At 34.8% G+C, this 20,387-nt stretch overlaps 1 protein-coding gene across 3 annotated transcripts in view; it reads left to right on the top strand.

The window, feature by feature from the left end:
- NAV3 (neuron navigator 3) overlaps nt 1-20,387 on the top strand; it is a 617,699-nt gene that overhangs the window by 340,798 nt on the left and 256,514 nt on the right. For all 3 annotated transcript variants that reach the window (XM_047741951.1, XM_047741949.1, XM_047741950.1), the window contains exons 2-3: nt 3,153-3,270; nt 3,922-3,974. In XM_047741951.1, coding sequence (XP_047597907.1) covers nt 3,153-3,270; nt 3,922-3,974 — 171 coding nt within the window. The remainder of the gene's footprint in view (nt 1-3,152; nt 3,271-3,921; nt 3,975-20,387) is intronic.

The following is a 20,387-nucleotide window of genomic DNA, read 5'->3' on the forward strand; positions in this document are numbered from 1 at the left end:
CCTGCACACTGGGGAGTCTGCTTCTCTCTCTCTCTCTGATAAATAAGTACAATCTTAAAAAAAAAAAAAAAAAGAAAAAAAGAAAGAAAGAAACAAGGAGTCCATTTTCTTTCAATCTTTTGCCAAACCTCTCAAAATTTTTTTCTAAGATTTTTTAATGTATTTATTTGACAGAGAAAGAGATCACAAGTAGGCAGAGAGGCAGACAGAGAGAGGAGGAAGCAGGGTCCCCACTGAGCAGAGAGCCCAATATGGGGCTCGATCCCAGACCCTGAGATCATGACCTGAGCCGAAGGCAAAGGCCTAAGCCACTGAGCCACACAGGCATCCCTCCTCTCAAATTTTTTAAAGTATACAAAACAATACCCTTAATAAATACTTGCTGGAAAGCCACCGTGGCTAATACAACTAGATGCCATAATGACGATAATAAGAGCAGACATTTCTTCAGGTCTAACTCTGTGAAGGGGACTTTACAAGTGCTATCTTATTTAGTCCTGACACAGCCCCGCAATGTAAGAATTATTATCAAGCTTATTTTGCAGACAGGGAAGTTAAGGTTTAGAAAGGATATGAAACTTGTCCAACATCTTGGGTTGGTGGGTGGGCAGAGGGCGGTAAGAGGTCTGCTAGGCCTAAAGCCAGGTGTACTGTCTCCAGAACTCATGTTCTTCATCTTTGTGGGATGCTTTAAAGTCAGCTGGTCCTTATAACTTACTGCCTATGGGGATAAGGGCACAAATCGAGTCTGACTCAATCTGAAATTTGTAGTAGAAGGCCAACAGTTTATGCTATCATTTGAATGATCTATCGATAAGGGGAAAGTCCTCAACGTTTTGGATTCTGAGCAGTATATCCTTGTAAAAATATATTTTTCTAGTGCAAAATAGAAAATACAAGTAGAATAAAATTTTGGGGAAAATGATCCTCAAGTAAGAGTATCCAAGAACCATGTTTTTGTTTTCTAATTTGGCAGACGTGTACGCAAGTAACTTTTCTCCACTAATATCTTTGATATAAAGAGGATCATGAACGTAGGGAAAGGAGGTATAATATTGCTGCGCATATTTTTTTCTTATCCGGTTGGATGCTTCCAATTATTTATAGTCTTTTAGGAAATTTAATCACCACTACATCGCATTAAGATGCCACTTTATATTTTCTAAACTAAGGAAGTACTTTCTCTGACTTCTAAGTTTTATTTTGGAATGTTGTACCTAGGGTCCATTAAAAAAAAAAACTTAATAGTCCCACTATTAGGTTTTGGTCCTATAAAATTACTAGGGTGTTAAGTGTGCAAAGATACATTTTAAGGATGTCGCTTACAACTTTAGATTCGATAGGAACATATTTAAACAAATTAAATATCTTTCAACAAGAGGATTGATATTATGTCCAATATAACATCAAAAATATTGAAGTACATATAGGTAAAATGGCTGTAGCAGTGTTATTAAAATATCATTATGTAAAAAGTTGAGAAGCACAGAATGATATGTGAAATTTGAGCCATCTTTGGTTAAAAATCCTGTCGTGTGTCTCTGTATGTGAAGGTGTGTAACGTGGTGTCATGTGGTGAATTGTGTAGTCATGGAACAAAATTCTAGAATTTTTCATATCAAAGTATTCAAAAGTGAGTAGGGGTTGCAAGTTATGGGGAAACTTTTACTTCTTAGTTTCTACACTTCTGATTTATTTTGTTTCATGTTTACAAAAGCATGTATTGGTCTTGTTAAAAACAAAAAGTAATAATTTTTTAAATAATTTGCTTGGCATTCAGTGCTTATGAATAAAAAATTCAATTTATCTTTCCAGTCTAATTTGTCCTAATTTAAGACTTGCTACCTTAACTATAAATTTTTCAACTGTGTCTTTGATTCCCTTGCCACTCTGCCTTTCTTTATCTGGTCACTTCTCTGGGGAAGGCCCTTCGCTTCACTCCTTTTTTTTTCCCCCCTTAAAGATTTATTTATTTATTTGAGAGAGAGAAAAAACTGGCAGGCATGCAGGAACCTTGGTGCGGTGGAGAGGCAGAGGGAGAGAATCTTCAGGTAGACTCCCTGCTGAGCTCAGAGCCTGAGTAGGGGTTCCATCTCAGGACCCTGAGTTCAGGACATGGCTGAACCCAAGAGTTGGAAACTTAACCGATTGAGCCAACCAGCTGCCCCTTCCCTTCACTTCTTGTGTCCAGGTTCCACTATGTTCCCACTTCATGTTTCTGTAGCACATTTTTATACGTATATTTCTCAATCAGGTCTTCTCCTCTATTGTCATTTCAGATACTGTGTTCTTCTTAGTCTGCCTTTTTATAAACTTACTAATATATTTATAGGAGCCACTCATAAAGCTGAAACATCTTAATGCTTATTTATTCCCTTATAATTAGATGACCTTATATGTCTCATAACATTTGACAAATCAGAAGTGTTTTAGTTTGTGAAAATTGTTAACAATTCCAGCTTTTCTCTATGTCCTAATTTTCCATGGAAGAGTCACCTCTACTTTGCCATACTGCCAACCTTGTGATTTATAACCCACTCCTCAATTCTATTTTGTAATTTTTATGTAATAACTGTATTTGCTTCCTCTATTTTCTTATATAAACACATTTCAAGAGACTTAAATGGGAGATGACAGTCCAAGTAAAATATCTTTGGCATTTGCGATTATTTCATAGCGTGATGCCAAAATATTGTCACATACAGTATCTCACATGACAGATCCAATAAAGTCTTGGAGAAACAGAAATGTTCATAATAGGTTCCTGTATAAATCAGTCCAGGTGGTTTCCTTTTACAAGGACAGGCAGGATTATTTTCAGTATGACAGCACCAAGGAAAAGAGTGAAAACCCAACTGATTTGCAAACAGGAGTTTCCTCAGTAGTCATCCGGGAAGGGAGTTTTGCTGTGTCACAAGTGACGAGTCCCTGGTTTTGAAAGAGAGTGAATCATCCTCCTTTGAAACAAGAGATAAGTGGGAGAGAGAGCTGTATAAAATTATTTTACAACTATTTCCTTTTGAGCTATGACTTCTTAAACTGGAATGTGATCCAGAATAGCTTCCCTTTGAATCCAACATTTGTCTTAAGCATTTTTATTGTCTCTATTTTCTCTCACACCATCGCACTTCTTCTCTCCCTCTGTTCAACAGATTTATACTGACTGGGCCAACCACTACCTAGCAAAATCGGGCCACAAGCGGCTGATCAAGGATTTGCAACAAGACATTGCAGATGGAGTCCTGCTAGCTGAAATCATCCAGATCATCGGTAAGACCTGCCCTCTGGGGAGAACCGTGGAAGTCTCTGCCCCCACCCGCCTTGGTGAAACACAATTTCAGTTGAATGCATAGGAACTCTGTCCGTGAGTCTCTGAGATCCACGTAGCTCTCCCAGGGTTTAATTAAAAATGTTTATGTGAGAGTGTTGGAAAAAAGCAGTTTGGCTATACTTTTAAATGGCTAGAACTATATCTTTACATACACTGAACTGTCAGAAACGAGCGCTTCATTAAACCATATGTCTCCCATGTGCGCATTTTGTTAGTTAGAGCAACTCATATACTCGGAAATTCCTTGAAACTGTATCCTGATCCAGCAGGGACAATTGTGAAAGGTTTCATGTCAGCAGTCATTTGGCACGGGCTAAAGAATTAGCAGCAACTTCCTTCTCACTCACTTTTTTTTTTTTTTTTTTTTTTTTTTTTTTTTGCCTGATTTGTGCATATGGAATTGGCAGCAGCTCACAAGCGTGTCCTCTCGTACATGGCTTGGGAGACAGAGTGAATGTAGCAGCAGCATTGTGCTTGTTTTGTTGTTTTGTTTTGTTTTGTTTCTCTTAGTCTCCTTTTTTTGTGTTTCACTTCATTGCTTAAGCATGTCATTCTTTTTTTCTCTCTTTTATTTTATTTCTTGGCTTTAGCAAATGAAAAAGTTGAAGATATCAATGGATGTCCTAGGAGTCAATCTCAGATGGTAAGAATCATATTTATTCTAAAATATAATGCTCATCTTCACTTCCGGTTAAACTACCTTTATAAATTGACTAGAAATTTCTTTGGCATGCCTTCCTGCTTAAGAAATCATTTGATCACATTATATCATATGTATTTCTTTGGATGCAATTTATGAACAAGTGATAGCATCAGCACAGTTGAATATGTGTAACTCCTGAATAACTTATCTCCAGGTGTTTTCTCAGATCTTGACTTTTTGTTGTTGTTCTGGTATCTGAATAATTTAACACTGGTTTTGCTGGCAGTGAATCCCATTTCCAATTTTAAGTGGAGCCTTTTTGTCTGAACAACTGGTTTGAAGAACAGAACTTGCCATGTGCATCTTAAAATATATATAAATGGTATTTTCTTTGTTCATAACAGAGTCCTGTGTTAACACATGGACTCTTAAGCACTTTTGGAAATAGCTCCAAAGGCATGCTGCTGGAAGTTTTCTGAGGAGTGACTGATCATGAGATATGATTCATAGCATTTTCCAGAAAGCTGTTGATCTAGAGGTGTGTGTCTTCCCCAGCCCTCTTTTTATCTTTACCAAATGGTAAAGCTTAAAATTTTGTAATTAAAAAAAAAAATAGATGGATAAAATGCTAAGAGAAAAACTCACTGCTCTCTAAATTAAATAGCCACAACTTAATTTTATAGGAAAACCTGAAGTACGAATGCCTTCATTAAAATTATATCAGTGGATATAATCAGGAGTGATATCCAAAATCCATAAGATGAGGCTTCCTTCAAGACTCTTTTTAGCACCAAATAGGCATTTTAAGCGAATTGATGAGTGTTCTTAATTGTCAGAGATTGGAAGAGTAAAAAAAAAAAGAAAAAAAAAAGTGAACTCTTTTGGTGTGCTGACTTACTTTTCTTAAGGTCAGAATACTGAAATCCAAAATAATAAAAGGAATGTATTCTTGAACAGTGACTAACTAGCACATCTGGTGTGTGTGTGTGATTAATAAATGCTCTAAGAAACTACTACAATGTCATAAATTCTGTGTAACTTATGAAAAAAATCGCCATAAAAAATAATTTTCTGTAAAATACTTCAGCTTTAAGGAAATTCCTGATCTAATTATTCTGGGTGCATTTGTGACTCTCTGAAAATTAATTATAGTTTTACTGAAAGTAATTGTAACACCTTCAGACCCTCCTAAAATAATCACTGTGTGATAGTGTAAAAGAGATGTAACCTCTCTGAGTCTCAGCTTTCTCATTTGTATAATGAACCTTAATTAGGATATGATAATGACATATAACCACGGACATTCTTTACTACCTAAACTGATATGGAAATACATAATAGTGCTGTTACAAACTCTATTAGGATGTATTCATGAATTAACACCTGCTTAAAGATTTTTAGGACTTTAGCTTAAAGAGCTCTGTAGTCCCTGAGTATCATATATTATGTTTCTTAAACTCAACACTGGGTTTTTCTTTCATTATTTCAATTATAAAGAAGTTCTAGATACTAAAACACATCTTCTGTTCTGTCATTCCAATTTGATTCTGATTACAGAGAGTCCAGTAAACAACCATGACAGAAGGGGGGTGGGGTGGGGAAAGAGCATCTCCAAAACTCATAACTATGGATAGGAATTTAGTTCCTAGATATTTATCTGAAACATCTGTCCCAAAGATCTGTAAATCTGTGAAAATATTCTCATAAGTATTAGGCTATGTTAATTTTTTATTGCATCCTACTCCTTATTAGCTCCCAAATGTCAAATAACATCTAGTGTATGCGTTATGTTAATATTTCTGCTTTTGATTTGAAAAATAAAACACAGAAAAACCAAAGCCTAAGAAATGTAAATGCTGTGAAAAAGGTAGTTTTTCTAGCCACATAGTATTAGTCATAAACTCATTGAATTTTGAGTAGAGACTTGTATCCTCTCATTTTTTACATTAAAAAACAAACAAACTCATTTTTTTCTGATGTGGTTGAATTTTGAATCTGAAATTGGCATGCCCTCCATGTGTTTATTCAGAATAATACATATGACAAAAATGTAGCTTTTTTGGTTGAATTATTTTTGCCTCTGTTCTTAAGAACTGGCATTGGTACTATATTATTAATGAATAAAAACAAATAGCATGGAGGACAAGGGGAGTTAGAGAGAAGGGAGTTGGGGGAGATTGGAAGGGGAGGTGAACCATGAGAGACTATGGACTCTGAAAAACAATCTGAGGGGTTTGAAGCAACGGGGGGTGGGAGGTTGGGGGAACCAGGTGGTGGGTATTGGAGAGGGCACGGATTGCATGGAGCACTGGGTGTGATGCAAAAACAAGGAATACTGTTATGCTGAAAAAAAAAATAAAATTAAAAAAAAAATTCCAGGTTTTGACTGAGATGAGGAAGTAGAGGAAAGAGCATGAGAGAGCATGGTTAGGCTTATGAATTTGATATATCTATTCCAAACAGGATGTTACCTGCTTCTATATTGCTTAACAACCAAAACGGTGAGTTCTGTCCTTACTCACAGAACTCCTTTCACTACGCCCTTTTCTATTTCTCATCTTCTGTGATCTTTGCTTGCTGTTTGTGTTTAATAACAAAAGGTAAGGTAAAACTAGATGTGCTACTGTTTCTAGTCACAAATTGTCTTTGTTTTTAAATTTCAAATTTGATAATCTTTATTGGACTGTTCTAAGCCTTTAAGAATATAAGTTCTCTCGTGGCATGGATCCATATTACATTGATAAATATTCTGATGAATAACAACCAGGTAATCCATACTGAGCCAATATTTGCTGAGCACCTGAGGGACAAGATGTAGGGATATTTGAGATCAGAGGGACAAATATTGAAATAAATAATACCAACAATGTTGCAGAAGCAAAAACAAAAAGTACTAGGAAGGGAGTGAGCTTGGTGCATACCTGCAACAGATAGAAGACTGTTGTGGTTTGAGGACAGTCAGGTGTTTGGATGGGATGATGGAAGCCTGATCATCCAGGGCCAAAGTAAGGAGTTTGTATGTTATTCTAAGTTGGTTGGGGAGCATTTGGAAGACTTTTAGAGCTGGGCCGAGGCATGATCTGATGTTAATATTTAAAAACAGATCACCCTAGGTGCTTTCTGGGAATTGTAGAGTATGTGTTTTAGTCTCCATTTGGATGTGGGAGGTGAAGAATATAGGAAGTATAAAATGATCCCACATATATGGCCTGATAAGTTTTGTTAGACATGATTACTATAGAGGGAGAACACAGCTAAAGGTAGAAAGTGGGGGATGACAAATTCAAATTTTGAAAGTAGACTTTGATCTATCCACTGGGACATCAAGCAGAAAGGTGACTTCAGGCAATTAGGTGTGTGTTCCTAGGGGTGACAAGCAAGGTATTAGAATATACCTGGTACACAGGTAATGACTGAAGCCATGAAAAAGGATGAGATCTCAACAGAAGGCCTGTATAAAATCAGGAGGGAAGAAATTTGAGGTTCTCACATTGGGGAATACCAATGTATATGTGATGAGCAAAGGTGTAGAGTCAAGAAAAGGAAAGATTGCTGAGAGAATGAGCCCATCTTTAAGAGGGTGGATCCACAGATGTGGTTTGTGGATCCTTAGGGTAGCTATGGTAACTTAAACTGGAGTATTTGGACTAACCCAGGGAGATGGGGCAAAGTAAGATGAGGAGAAAGTGGCAGATATTGTCAAATGCTACTTAGCCAACTAGTTTGTGTGTTGGAACGAAGAAGTTGGTTCTAGCAATCAGAGAGACATTAATGACCTTTATGCAAATGTCTTCTATAGGGTAAACATGTATTAAAGAGTAATAGAGGTAGACCTATCCACTGAGCCTTGAATAATCTTTCTAGGAGTTTTCCTATTGAAGAGAAAAATTACATATGTATACACACGCACACACATATGTGTATATATATATATATATATATATATATATATATATATATATATGTACAAATATATATATTTGTTTGTTTGAGAGGAAGGAAGAGTGAAGGGAGTTTTTGGAAGGAGGGAAGTTGGTAGAGAAAGAGGAAGCAGCAAGGAGAGAGGAGGACCCAGGGATTGGGGAGACAAGAGATGATGCTAAATCCTAAAGGAAATGGCAAAGGAAGAGATTTGAAGTCTGTGTAGAAGATTGGAAAAGAAGGGATACATTTTCCTTTGTTGATACAATGGGATATGATTGTGTGAAATGTGGATATCTGAAAATGGATTAAATAGAAATTGAAGGAATTCATCAATAAGATAACTTCAAAGTCCTAGAGAATAATAATATGCTTTTTTATGGGATTCTCTATATTACCTTATAATTTAAAGAAAAATTCAATTATATCTCGAAATAGGTGAAAAAAATTTAACAATAAACCTTTTGAGTTACATAGGCTAACGAACACATATTTAAGAGAAATATGAACTTGCCTTGTACCAATTTATTAGCATAATTATTGAGAGATTTGATTCACGTTTATTCTAAGTCTCAAAGTCATGGTTATGTTTCTTAATAAACTTGAGACTAAACTCATCCTAAAAAACGGAACTCAGTTTAAAGGAGCTTATTCAACACTATATTTAACCTTATCCAGAGTTGAAGTTACTGATATGGGTCACACCTGTTGAGTAATTTCTAGGTGGGTGGTATCAGAATTCAAAATATATGCAGCATGCCACACTTTGGTGAGATTACACAAGGAAATAAATTAGTAAACTATAAATACTAGGAATGTCCAGAATGCCCAGTAGATTAAAAATAGCAGAAAAATGCCCAACATGTATTTGAAATGCAGAGGCACAAGTGCTAGGTTCTTAGACAAAAATGTAAGACATGTAGGGGAAAAGTTGTTGGGAAGACAAATTTTCCTTTATTTTAAAATAGACCATTACATTGAAGGAGCTTCACAAATGCATAGAGGGATTAGGAAATTTGATGATGTGAAGTAAACCAAGATTTTGATCATACCGTAGAGCTGAGGATCTAACAAATGGGGTTCACAACTCGTCCTTCCTTCTTACTGGCTCCTTCCATGACCTCACTGTAATAGCTCAGTTATGTTTCAGCCACAACTTTCAGTCTTACTTTCCAACATATCACGTTGTTTAAAATTTGCTGATAAGAGGATTTGGGGAAATCTTATGCCTCTTACCCTTTTTTATTCCTTGAAGGTAGAAAATTTGGTTTAATTCTCCATTTCCAAGTCCCACGGGACTGTGACTTCCAGAATAATACAATTATGGAGTTTATAGACATCTTCATTCCATTTCAATAATTTTATACTTATCTGTACAGTGAAACTGTTCTTCCTAATAAAAGTATTTTATGCTTTTATTAGTATTCTGTCCTTTAAAGTTTTGATTCTTTTAGCTACTGCTTGTAATTGCTTCTCTTTTAAAGGATCTATTTAGGTAAGATAGGAAGATGAGGTTTCTGACCAAATAGGGAAGAGATAAAATATTGGAATGCTCTTAAAGGTTTAATAAAATCTTATAAATGGCACACTGCAGGATTCTAGCATTATGACTCAGAGGAGTGGAATATTGCTAAGTTAGTCCATTCACATGATCCCCTGCCATTTTTGAAACTGTTCGTCTTCTGGAATGGCTAGAAAAAGATAGCTTAATGAAGACAAATGCTTTACTACAAATATAGCTCTGATCTCTAATGCAATGGCTAAATAGAAATTTCTACTTTGTAGTTTTCATCATAATTTCATTATTTTCATATGGGTTCAAACTTTGGAATAATAAACATAAACTACTATAATAAACATAATAAAAGCTTATTATTTGGAATAATAAGCATAAAACGATATTCTAATAACTTAAGTATAAATGGCAAATTTATACTTAAGTTATTAGAATATCACCTTAATGATTTTTAAAACTGAATTTGTCTCTAGAAGTTGCTCTGTATTACTAAAAAAGTTCAAATAAAATAATTGAAATGATATGGAAACATTAAAATAAGTATGTTAAGTTGGAAGGACAATGGTCACTGGAATTCTTTTTTTTTTTTTTAAAGATTTTATTTATTTATTTGACAGAGATCACAAGCAGGCAGAGAGGCAGGCAGAGAGAGAGAGTGAGAGAAAGCAGGCTCCCTGCTAAGCAGAGAGCCCGATGTGGGGCTCGATCCCAGGACCCTGGGATCATGATCTGAGCTGAAGGCAGAGGCTTTAACCCTCTGAGCCACCCAGGCGCCCTGGTCACTGGAATTCTAATTCCAATTCTAATTCAGACTAGGTGACCCATTCAGTGAATGCTCGGTCTCTGCTTATTTCTGCATTGAGGAAATTAGACCAATGGAACTCTGACTTGCTAGATTGATTTAACAAAACACCAATGACCATGGTTTCTGTTCATTATTTTATCTTAAGATATGTTTGGGTTTTCACTCTCTATAGCTTTATATAAGTATCTTTATAGTCAGTAGAATAAGATATTTCTTAAAATGTATTAAGTCCAATTTACAAAGAAAAATAAAAGTATTATGGGAATCATATTTTTATTGGAGTTGTCTGGTTTACCATTAAGATATTAAATAAGTGTTGAAAATACAAGAATGTTTTTCTACATTACTTTATATTACAGAATAAATAGTTTAAATGTGTTCATGAGTATCAATATTTATATTGGTTCATGCCATTATTAGGACAGATAGACATTGAAAGGAAATAACTAGTTTTGAATTAGATTCAGAATCTGTGTAATTTTTTTCTTTTTTCTTTTTGGAGAGAATATGTATATTTTTTCTTTTATTTGAGGAAAAATAGTAAGTTTTATATATGCATGTCTAGTAACCATTGTGAGCCATAGTTAATATTCCAGCTATATATTGGATTTCTTAAACATTTAGCATGTTCTTTATCCATTTTTTAAAAATTTATTTATTTATTTTAGAGAGAAAGAGGAAGGGGGAGCAGGAGCAGAGGGGAAGAGAAGAGGGAGGGAGAGAATCTCTAGCAGACTCCCCACTGAGCACTGAGGCCCAGGTCAAGGCTCCTCAAAGGGCTGATCTCAGGACCCTGGGATCACAAGCTGAGCCAAAATTAAGAGTTGGATGCTTAGCTGACTGAGCCATCCAGGCGCCGCATCCTGATATTTTTAACTTAATTGCTGTAAATTGTTTCCCACCACTAGGTCATATCCCAGTAAACACAAAGTGCAATCAGACCTATTATTACAAAGTATATTTTGTAACAGTCCTTTCATAAATGTAGTTTTTATTACCTTCAATAACTTAATCTCTTTTAAAAGGACTTACTGTTCCATATTTTTCAGTCTCTTTTTTGAAATATCATAGAAAATGACCACATACAACACTCAGTGATAAAATATATAACAGAACAATTTCGAAAAACCATAATTTGGCAGATAATATACTAAGATATGAGGCCATTTTAAATAGGAACTAAGACATTCTTAGCTTAAAAACTTATGACAAATAATGCACAAATTACTTTAATAAAAAGAGAAAAAGGAAATGAAATAGGAGAGTCTTGTTCATTTGATCTCAGTATAATCACTTGAAAAGTTCATCTTGGATGAGATAAATTATTTGAAAAATCAGTAGAAATGTCCAAGCTAGTTACTTTATGACATTATATTTAAATGATTTTAATATAAATTTAGTCAAACTGACTCATCCAAGTAGATTCAGATAAAAATTCATGAAATACCCTTGAAAAATCATATTGCCCACTTGATTTATATTAGCCGTGTTTCAAATGTAACAAAAAATATTTTGAAATCATATCATAGAAACCAAATTGTAGAGCACTCAACAATATCAGCTTCACTTATTTAACCACTTTAATGATTGAATGTCAGCCTTGTATGTTTGGTGTTTTGCTGAATGATTTGCTTGCAGTTTTCATTTAGCATCACAGCAAACCTACAAAGGAACAGGGTCTCACTGAACAGGTTCAGGAAGAACCAGTATTGGTTCTCATGTCTCTTTGAGTCTAGACCAAGTTGCTTTTAAACTTATTAATAAATAAGCTTGACAAAAAAGTCAAGTCTCTGGATTTTTACCCTCTCTTCTACCTCCCTCTCCTCTCCCCCCCTCCTCTTCTTACTACTCTCTCCCACTTCCTTCTTCTTTATCTTCCTTCTTTTTTTTTTTTAAGATTTTATTTATTTGAGGGGTGCCTGGGTGGCTTAGTGGGTTAAGCCTCTGCCTTCGGTTCAGGTCATGATCTCGGGGTCCTGGGATCAAGCCCCGCATGAGGCTCTCTGCTCAGCGGGGAGCCTGCTTCCCCCTCTCTCTCTGCCTGCTTCTCTGCCTACTTGTGATCTCTCTCTCTGCGTGTCCAATAAATAAATAAAATCTTTAAAGAAAAAAAAAAAAAGAAAAAAAAATTTTATTTATTTGAGAGAGAGACAGAAAGAGAAACAAAACAAGAGCGAGGGGGAGGGGCAGAAGGAGAGGGAGAAGAAGATTCCCCACTGAGCAGGGATTTCCCCAATTTGGGATTCCATCCCAGGACTCTGAGATCATGACCTGAGCTGAAGGCAGATGCTTAACCAACTGAACCACCCCGATGCCCCCCCTACTTCCTTCTTCTTTGATATTTTGGTTCCTCTCCTTTCCTTCTCCCACCCATGCAATATATATTATTTTTTAAAAATACTATATACTGTTTTTTTCCTATCTATGGATATAAACTTTGGTTAGATTGGGCAGGGTGTGGGTGTGTGAGATAAATAATAGTGTATAGATTTTGTGATGAAATTTGCATTTGCCAAAATAATTTCACCACAAAATAGCAAATTGGCAAATATGTAACTTTAGTCCTCTATATAAATAAACGTTATTTAAGTTCAGGCCAAATTTATAACTTCATAGTAAAAGAGTAAGATTCTTTGTCTTATTCTCTGAAACAAACTGAAAAGCAGGAATTCATTAAAACCCAAAGAGTATATCTTCAAGTCAATGAATACTGATGTAATTTTTTATAATTTAATATTGATAATATATTATATTAGTAATTATAGCTTATTAATGTTAAATATCTATAATTCACAAAAAATATTAAACAATGTTCATTATTCTCTAATTACCAAGTCAGTTAGAATAGTAGAATTTAAACAAAAATAACTTTTATCTGATAAAATACTAATGACTTTCCATATCTATATCTATATCCATACTTATATATGTATATATATACACACAAACATCTGTCTCTATTGTATATATCCATCTATTTAAACATACACACATAGATTCTGTTACAGCATAGATGTGTTTATATAAAGCATTTCTAGTATAATATATTAGATATATCTACATATGCATAAGTATAAACACATACATATACACACATGCCTAGTATAAACACCTTTAATCCTCATATATTATGTGGAAAATATTATTAATCCTATTTCATAGATAAGGAAGCTGAGGCTTCAGGAGAATAAAAACTTTCTCAATGTCTTACATTGTATAAATTACATAAGTAGGAGGTAAACCCCATTTTACTTGTCTGCAAAACTTTTAATTATTATACTCTACTGCTTAATTAATAAAGTAACTCCTTGCAACTAACCACAGACCAATTCAGCACAAAAACAAACGGCAAAGTGAAACAAAATTACTGTCTCCCTCCTCTCCCTATCCCACAACACAAAGTAACTTGAGACAGAAAAAGGAAATACGTGGCTTAGTATAACAGTGACATTAAATTGCATGTCTTATCCCCTCCCCAAAGGCTTAACAAATCAAAATCCAGAGCACAAGGTCTGGAAATCTGCATGCTCACGGATCCCAGCTAACTCTGTCTTGCTAAAGTTGTGTTATCTACCGCTTTTGATTAGATAATTATATTCATTTCCTGTGGTTGGCGTTGCAAATTATCAAACAATTGGGGGCTTAAAACAAAAGAAATTTAAATTTGCACAGTTCCAGAGGCCAGAAGTCTGAAATCAGTGCCACAGGACCAAAATCAAAAGTATTCTCAGTTCTGTGCTCCCTTCAGAGACCCTGGGAGAAATTCATTCCTTGCCTGTTGTAGCTTCTGGCGACTGCCAATATTCTTTGGCTTGTGGCCACATCAGTCATTCTATATGTTAATATGCCAGGGTTAAAAGTGCATTGGATATTTGAGATTTAATTTGGAAGAATTTAATCTTGAACTTAGAGAGTGTGTATAGAACAAGTAGATCTTGTATACTATTTCTGTCTTTACCTTCCCACTATACAGTTTTGCCTTTACACTCAGCCAAATATTTATTGAGCCCCTATTTTGGCTAAGTACTGTATCAGAGCTGCTTTTCAATCATGCAGAAAGCTTGATTCAGAGGCTCAAAATGTCTGTCAGAATGTCTAAATTACAATGGTAGGAAGCTTAGTGTGGTGGAGAGAGCAAGCTCACTGGAGACTGACAAGGTTGAATTTGAAGTCTGGCTCTGCTACTTAATTGTGTAAGTTTATAAAAAATATGTTATGAAGAAAAATTATATAAAAATTTACCAGAGATGATGGTGAAGATGAAAAAGATTTTGCATTTGGGCTTAAAACTCTGCATGAACTCCCTGTGCTAGGTTGTTGAGAAGTAGAGGGAAAAGTAGCTTCCCAACCATTCTCCCTGCTTCCATTCTTGACACGTAGTATAGGGTTTTTCCAAATGCAGCTTATTCACCTACTATCTTGTGAAGGTAACGTGTTAGGATTGGCTTTGTTAAACAAAATACATTAAAGTATAATTTTGAAAAGTCAGAGAGCACTGCAGATAGTATGAGTAGAAATCAATGTGTGAAACTTTAAGACTATCGATAAATCTGTGTATGAACTCTGTGATTATATAAAAGAGATGTCTTCCAAGCATCACTGACCATTTCTTCTTTTGCATAAAATACACCATTAGCTACCTGGGCTTTGAGATCAAGCCCAGACTCCTACCAGGGCCTGAAGGATGTTCCCCAGCCAGCCTCTATGGGATAGATTCTGTCTTCTTGTCTCCTGCCACTAGATTCTCCAGATTTCAAGATTCTTGTTCCTGGCATCCCTTCTGGTGATCTCACTTCCCACTTTGGATCTTGAAACTGATTGAAGGTTTCACCTTTTGGAGTAGCCTTTTTTCACATTGGTAAACAATGAAGGCGTGAAGAAAGATTTAGGTGAAGTTCACCCTCAGCATTCTGAATTCTTGGCTGGTCCCTTAACTTGGGGATGTTTCTCAACCATCACCAGTTCACATAGTGCTCCTTCCCTGGATTCACCTCATGCCACATCCTCCTTTTTTGTAACCTTTCAGGGACTAGCTCAAGCTTCCTTTTAAAGAGAAAAATGTGGGGGTTAATAACATGCGCTCTGGTTTTGATATATTTTCTCTGTGTGACTTTGAGCATGTCAATTTAATTCTCTGATCAACATCTTCTTCATTATAAAAAGGTATAGTAATGGCAACCTCAGATGAAAATATCTTTGTAACTATGTTAGATAAGTCTTAGTTACTAACAACTTTATTATTTCCTAGTTACTTGACCTCTAGTCCGGTGTAGACCCTCCTTCATGCTTCTCCAGGAGTCCGTGCTTCTCTGACTATAAAATTGCTTGCACTACGTTGGAAATATCTCCCTGTCCTATAGAACTATGTATTTTTAGAGAATTGGACATGTCCAATGAGCAACTAATTGTTGAATGAGTGAAAGAAAACCAAAATCAAAAATTTTAATCATGTAAAAATACTCTGCATTTTTTAAGGTCTCCAGACAAATGTATATCTGATTAAAATCTTAGGCTAAAAGTTATATTACTATTTGAATTCTATGACAGAATGGGGGTTCACTCAAACTGAGCAGTTTTACCTATTTTTTTGGTTGAAATCACATTTATTTAAATTATGTGGTGATATTACCAGCGCACATTTATAATGAAAAAAGTAGGACATGTGCTTAATCAAAAATAGCATAAGTCACAAGAGAATCTACCATCCAGAGATTAAAAAAAAAAAAAAAGTTAAATTTGGTTTATATTCTTTTAGACATTCTCTATGTATGATTCATAACCACATAATCTAGTATGTCAGGCATGTTCTAACCAGGATGCATTGTATCTGTAGAGAGAACTCAGACTTTGAGGTATTATAGCTGCTACCTGGTTTACAATTATTTCGCTTTTTATATTACAGTGGTTTTCAGAATTTAAGGGCAACAAAGGCTTTTCAATTCCAGGCCAAATTCAGCTCTCTAAACATAACTGGCACGATCTATTCTCAAACATCTTTATGAGCAATTTTGCTGTTGGTTGCTCTGGTAGGCATGCCCACCCCTCCTTCTGACACTTGTCTAACTTATCAAAGTCAGACTAACCTTCAAGTTTTAATGATTCTTCTCTGATGCTTTTCCCAGATGTGTAGTGAAAATTGATAAGTCCATTCTCTCTGTGGCGGTATTGTTTATAATTCTTTTTTAGAATTTCTCATATTATGCCTTATGTGATAGTGATTTATCAGTCTTTTTTGTCTCCAGCTATTTTACAAGCTCACAAAAGCAAAGACTTTATAATTCATTTTTATATCCCTTCACCATCTAGCAGAGCTCTTTGCATATAATAAACAGTCAGTAGTTGCTGAATGAATTTATCATTCATTGTTAAAGTGGTGGTGCCATGGTTTAAATTTAATCACAAACTATAAGGTTCATATTAATCATACAAGATATTTAGGACCTAAATATAGTTTTCATTAAGTATACATAAGTTAAAGTGAAAAAAACATGTGAATGAACAAGGTATAACTTCATTAACACTGTGAAAGATGCCTCTAGTCACATTTGCCAAAACAGGTTGTACTAGTTTTATAGTAAAAATACTAAAAGTCTAGCTGTCCTAAAACATGCAGCTTAAAGTGTATGAGTTCAATAAAGAACTGTGCTCATTAAAAATTCTCCAATTTTTGGAATAGTCTATTCAAAAATAAGATAAATAAATACAAATATTTCCAGTATAATCTTCTATGATTAGTATGTTGAGAATGTATAAAAAACTTTGAAAGCACAAATTCAATGATGACTGTCTTGAGTTTTCATAAATGAAGATAATGAAAACACTTATTTTCCTTGTTTGAAACCCAACTTGTGATTTAGTAGAACATATACTTGTATTTAGCAAGTTCATAAGGGTCAGGATAAAAGTACAATTCTGAGATTAGACATTAAATCTGTTTTGAAAAATTGCTTTCATTTTTCATGAGAGTGTGGAAAATATTAGAAATGAGTCAATGCTCTTTAGAAAATATGAGGATAATGGCTGTGTCTTGAAATTTTTATCTGTGTGCTGAGCATAATTCCACACATAAAATAAATTTAATAAATACTTGATGAATGAATAATTGAAGGATTTGATTTTATAAGACATAAACAAAATTAAATTGTAGTGCTCCAAAATACTATTACACAAATAGAAACTACTGAATTCCAAAACTTTGAGCCAACTTCTATTGAATTTGTGTCTTTGATAAGGAAAACACACACAGCAGTCCATTTTCATATGAATTTCAGCAAAAATGTCTTTTTGTTTATACATTGTGATAATTATAGATATTTTCATAGAATACAAAAGCCTCAAGTCTCAGTGTACCCAGAGATTTTCAAAGTTCTGACTAGATGTTATTGACTGGGTTTAGAACTTAGAACTTGGATTTCAAACTTAGAAACTTTGTGGGGTTTTTTGTTACAAAGTCAATATTTTTATATATTTCGTGTAGCCATGCTTAAATTTAACAGGAAAAGAGAGGCAAAGTGGGTGCACTGAGCCAATAAAATGTAAGCCACATATAGACCCAAAAATTGTGCATGACATCAGAGTAGGCACGTAAAAGTCCTGGGAGTGACTATCCATGAGCTATGGATGTGACTATGACTTGAGCCATGTCAGAAGCATGGGGCCCACAAAATAGAAAATGAATTTCTCTGGATCACTGCTATGTGGAGATGTATATATAAAATACCACAGGCATAAAATGTAAAGTGCATGAATTACATAGTATCATGGTCATCCTTGACTCCTCACCTTTTATTAATGCCATATCTTCCATCTAAATTTCTTCAACTTCTATCCAGAATCTGGATCACTTCAATGTCACCATGATGGTCTAAAACACCATCATCATTCACTTAACTACTTGTAACAGTTTCCCATTATGTTTCTGTACTTCTATTCTTATAGCCTTTATTTTCGATAAAACAGGGGGCTGATCTTTTTATTTTTATTTTTAATTGAAGTAAAACACACATATAAGAGTGTAAAGTATTCTAATAGGAATTAAGGTAAAACAAACATAGAAAATATATAAAGTACTCCAATCTTAAGTATATAGCTGATTGATTTTTTAATATGTATATACCTGTATAGTCACACTCAGATCAAAACAAAGGACACTTCCAGCATGCCCCTACCCCCTATACAACTTTCCAGACTATACCCTTCCAAAGTTCATCACTATTCTAGTATTTTCAGTGTTTAATTTTGTACATCTTGAATTTCATGGACATTGGGGATAAAAAATATAATACTTTTGTTGGCTTCTTTAGCTCATCTTTATATGAGATCTTCTCTGGAGATCAGTTGCTTAGTCTGTAAAGAGGAAGGTAGACTGACACTGGGAGCTAAAATTTGAAAACAAACTGAATTTCAGCCCCAAACCACAGAGTTTCTGAATTTTTTTTTTTTTTTTTTTTTTTTTTTTTTTGGTCTGGAGTCTGTCAGGGACTCCAGAGTGGTCTATTACTAAAAATCCCGAAGAGAATTGAGCTTACAGGCTCTGAATCAAATGATCTCTCTCTCCCTCTTTCTTCTTTCTCCCTCTCCCTCCCTCTTTCTCCTTCTCTCTCTCTCTCTCTCTCTATTTTATACTCCCTCCTCTCCCTCTCTCCCTTTCCCTCTCTTCCTCCCTCTCCCTTTTTCTCCCTCCTCCTCTCTCTCTTTCTGTGTCTATCCCTGAGCCCTCTACTCCTTTCCATAGGGATGGATTGGCCACCACTCCTTTTTATCTCTATCCTTCCTTAAGTGTGCACAGAGCTCCTGTCAGATACCGAGCACCCCCTTAGGTTGCTGAAGGTACATGAGTGAACAAAATATAGTCCCTGTCATGCAGGGGCTCGGTCTCAAAAAACCCATACCTGAATATATAAACAAATATCCTTGAATATACTGTCAGTATATTTTCTCTACTCCATTAAGGCCCTTTTATTTTCCCTAGTTTATAGTGCATGCTAAGAGTTCTTTGTCTTTAATACCCACTCCAGACACTAGTTTATTTTTTAAATGGTTTAAATGGTAGCCACAAAAAACAATCTGACAATATTATTATAGATGCTATTTATTAACCTTTTGTAGGTCTTATAGTGAATTAATATGTTTGTATGTAATAAAAATAACTAAAATTTAGGCAGTAATAGCCTGTGAACATTTTTTAGTAAATTGCACATGTTTAGAATCTTCTTAATTTCTGAAAAAGCATATAATTGGTAGGAAATCAGCAGCATTGGGACTATTATGGTAAGCATTAAAAAATATTCAATTCAATTCTCTTGGTATTAGACCACAATAATTATTTGGTGTGTTTCTCTTATTGTATTTAATGGTCCTAAAAAAATTTTAAAAGAACATTTTCTTTTTTTAAGACTTATTAATTTGAGAGAGAGTGAGTGAAGGAGCACAGGCAAGGGCAGAGGAAATAGGAGAGGGAGAAGTATACTCCACTGCTGAGCAGAGAGCCCAACGTGGGGCTCAATCCCAGGACCCTGGGATTATGACCTGAGCCGAAGGTAGACATTTAACCAACTCAGCCACCCAGGTGCCCTAAAAGGACATTTTAGATGAATGCAGTAGAACATCCTGTTTTTCCAATTTCTTTTCTTTCCTCCTTATTTCCTTCCTTATACAGTCTTATTTTCTAGTAGCAAATTGAAAGGTAAAGAAAAGATTTAAGCACCATAACCTTATTGGATATTTAGATGCTGATGGGCAAAACAAGATTTGTTTGGTCATATTATATTCTGTGACTTCCAATTTTCTGGTTTTGGGGTTTTTGTTTTGTTTTGTTTTAGTAGAATGATTTCAATAAAACAAGTTTTCTTCTTAGTAACACTTATTTTGAAATAAATAAAAATCATTTTCCTCAAAGTAAATGTTCATATATTAGCTGCAATCATTTTTTAAACAAAGAACATCTCATTGAATATTAGTTTTGCATAAAATTATATTTAAAAAGGAATATAAATAATTTTCCATTGTATAAGGACAGATTTTGAGTCTCTTTTTTTTTTCTTTTTCTTTGCTTTAAGAGACATTTTGTCCTTTCTGTGAAGCTAGGCTAGAGAGGACATTGGCAGAATTTTGTATGTTCTTATGCATAGCTTTGGATGAGAATTTAATGGGATAGAAAACAATATCTTGC

Source organism: Lutra lutra, chromosome 8 (assembly GCF_902655055.1).
Source record: "Lutra lutra chromosome 8, mLutLut1.2, whole genome shotgun sequence".
Classification (NCBI taxonomy): Eukaryota; Metazoa; Chordata; class Mammalia; order Carnivora; family Mustelidae; genus Lutra; species Lutra lutra.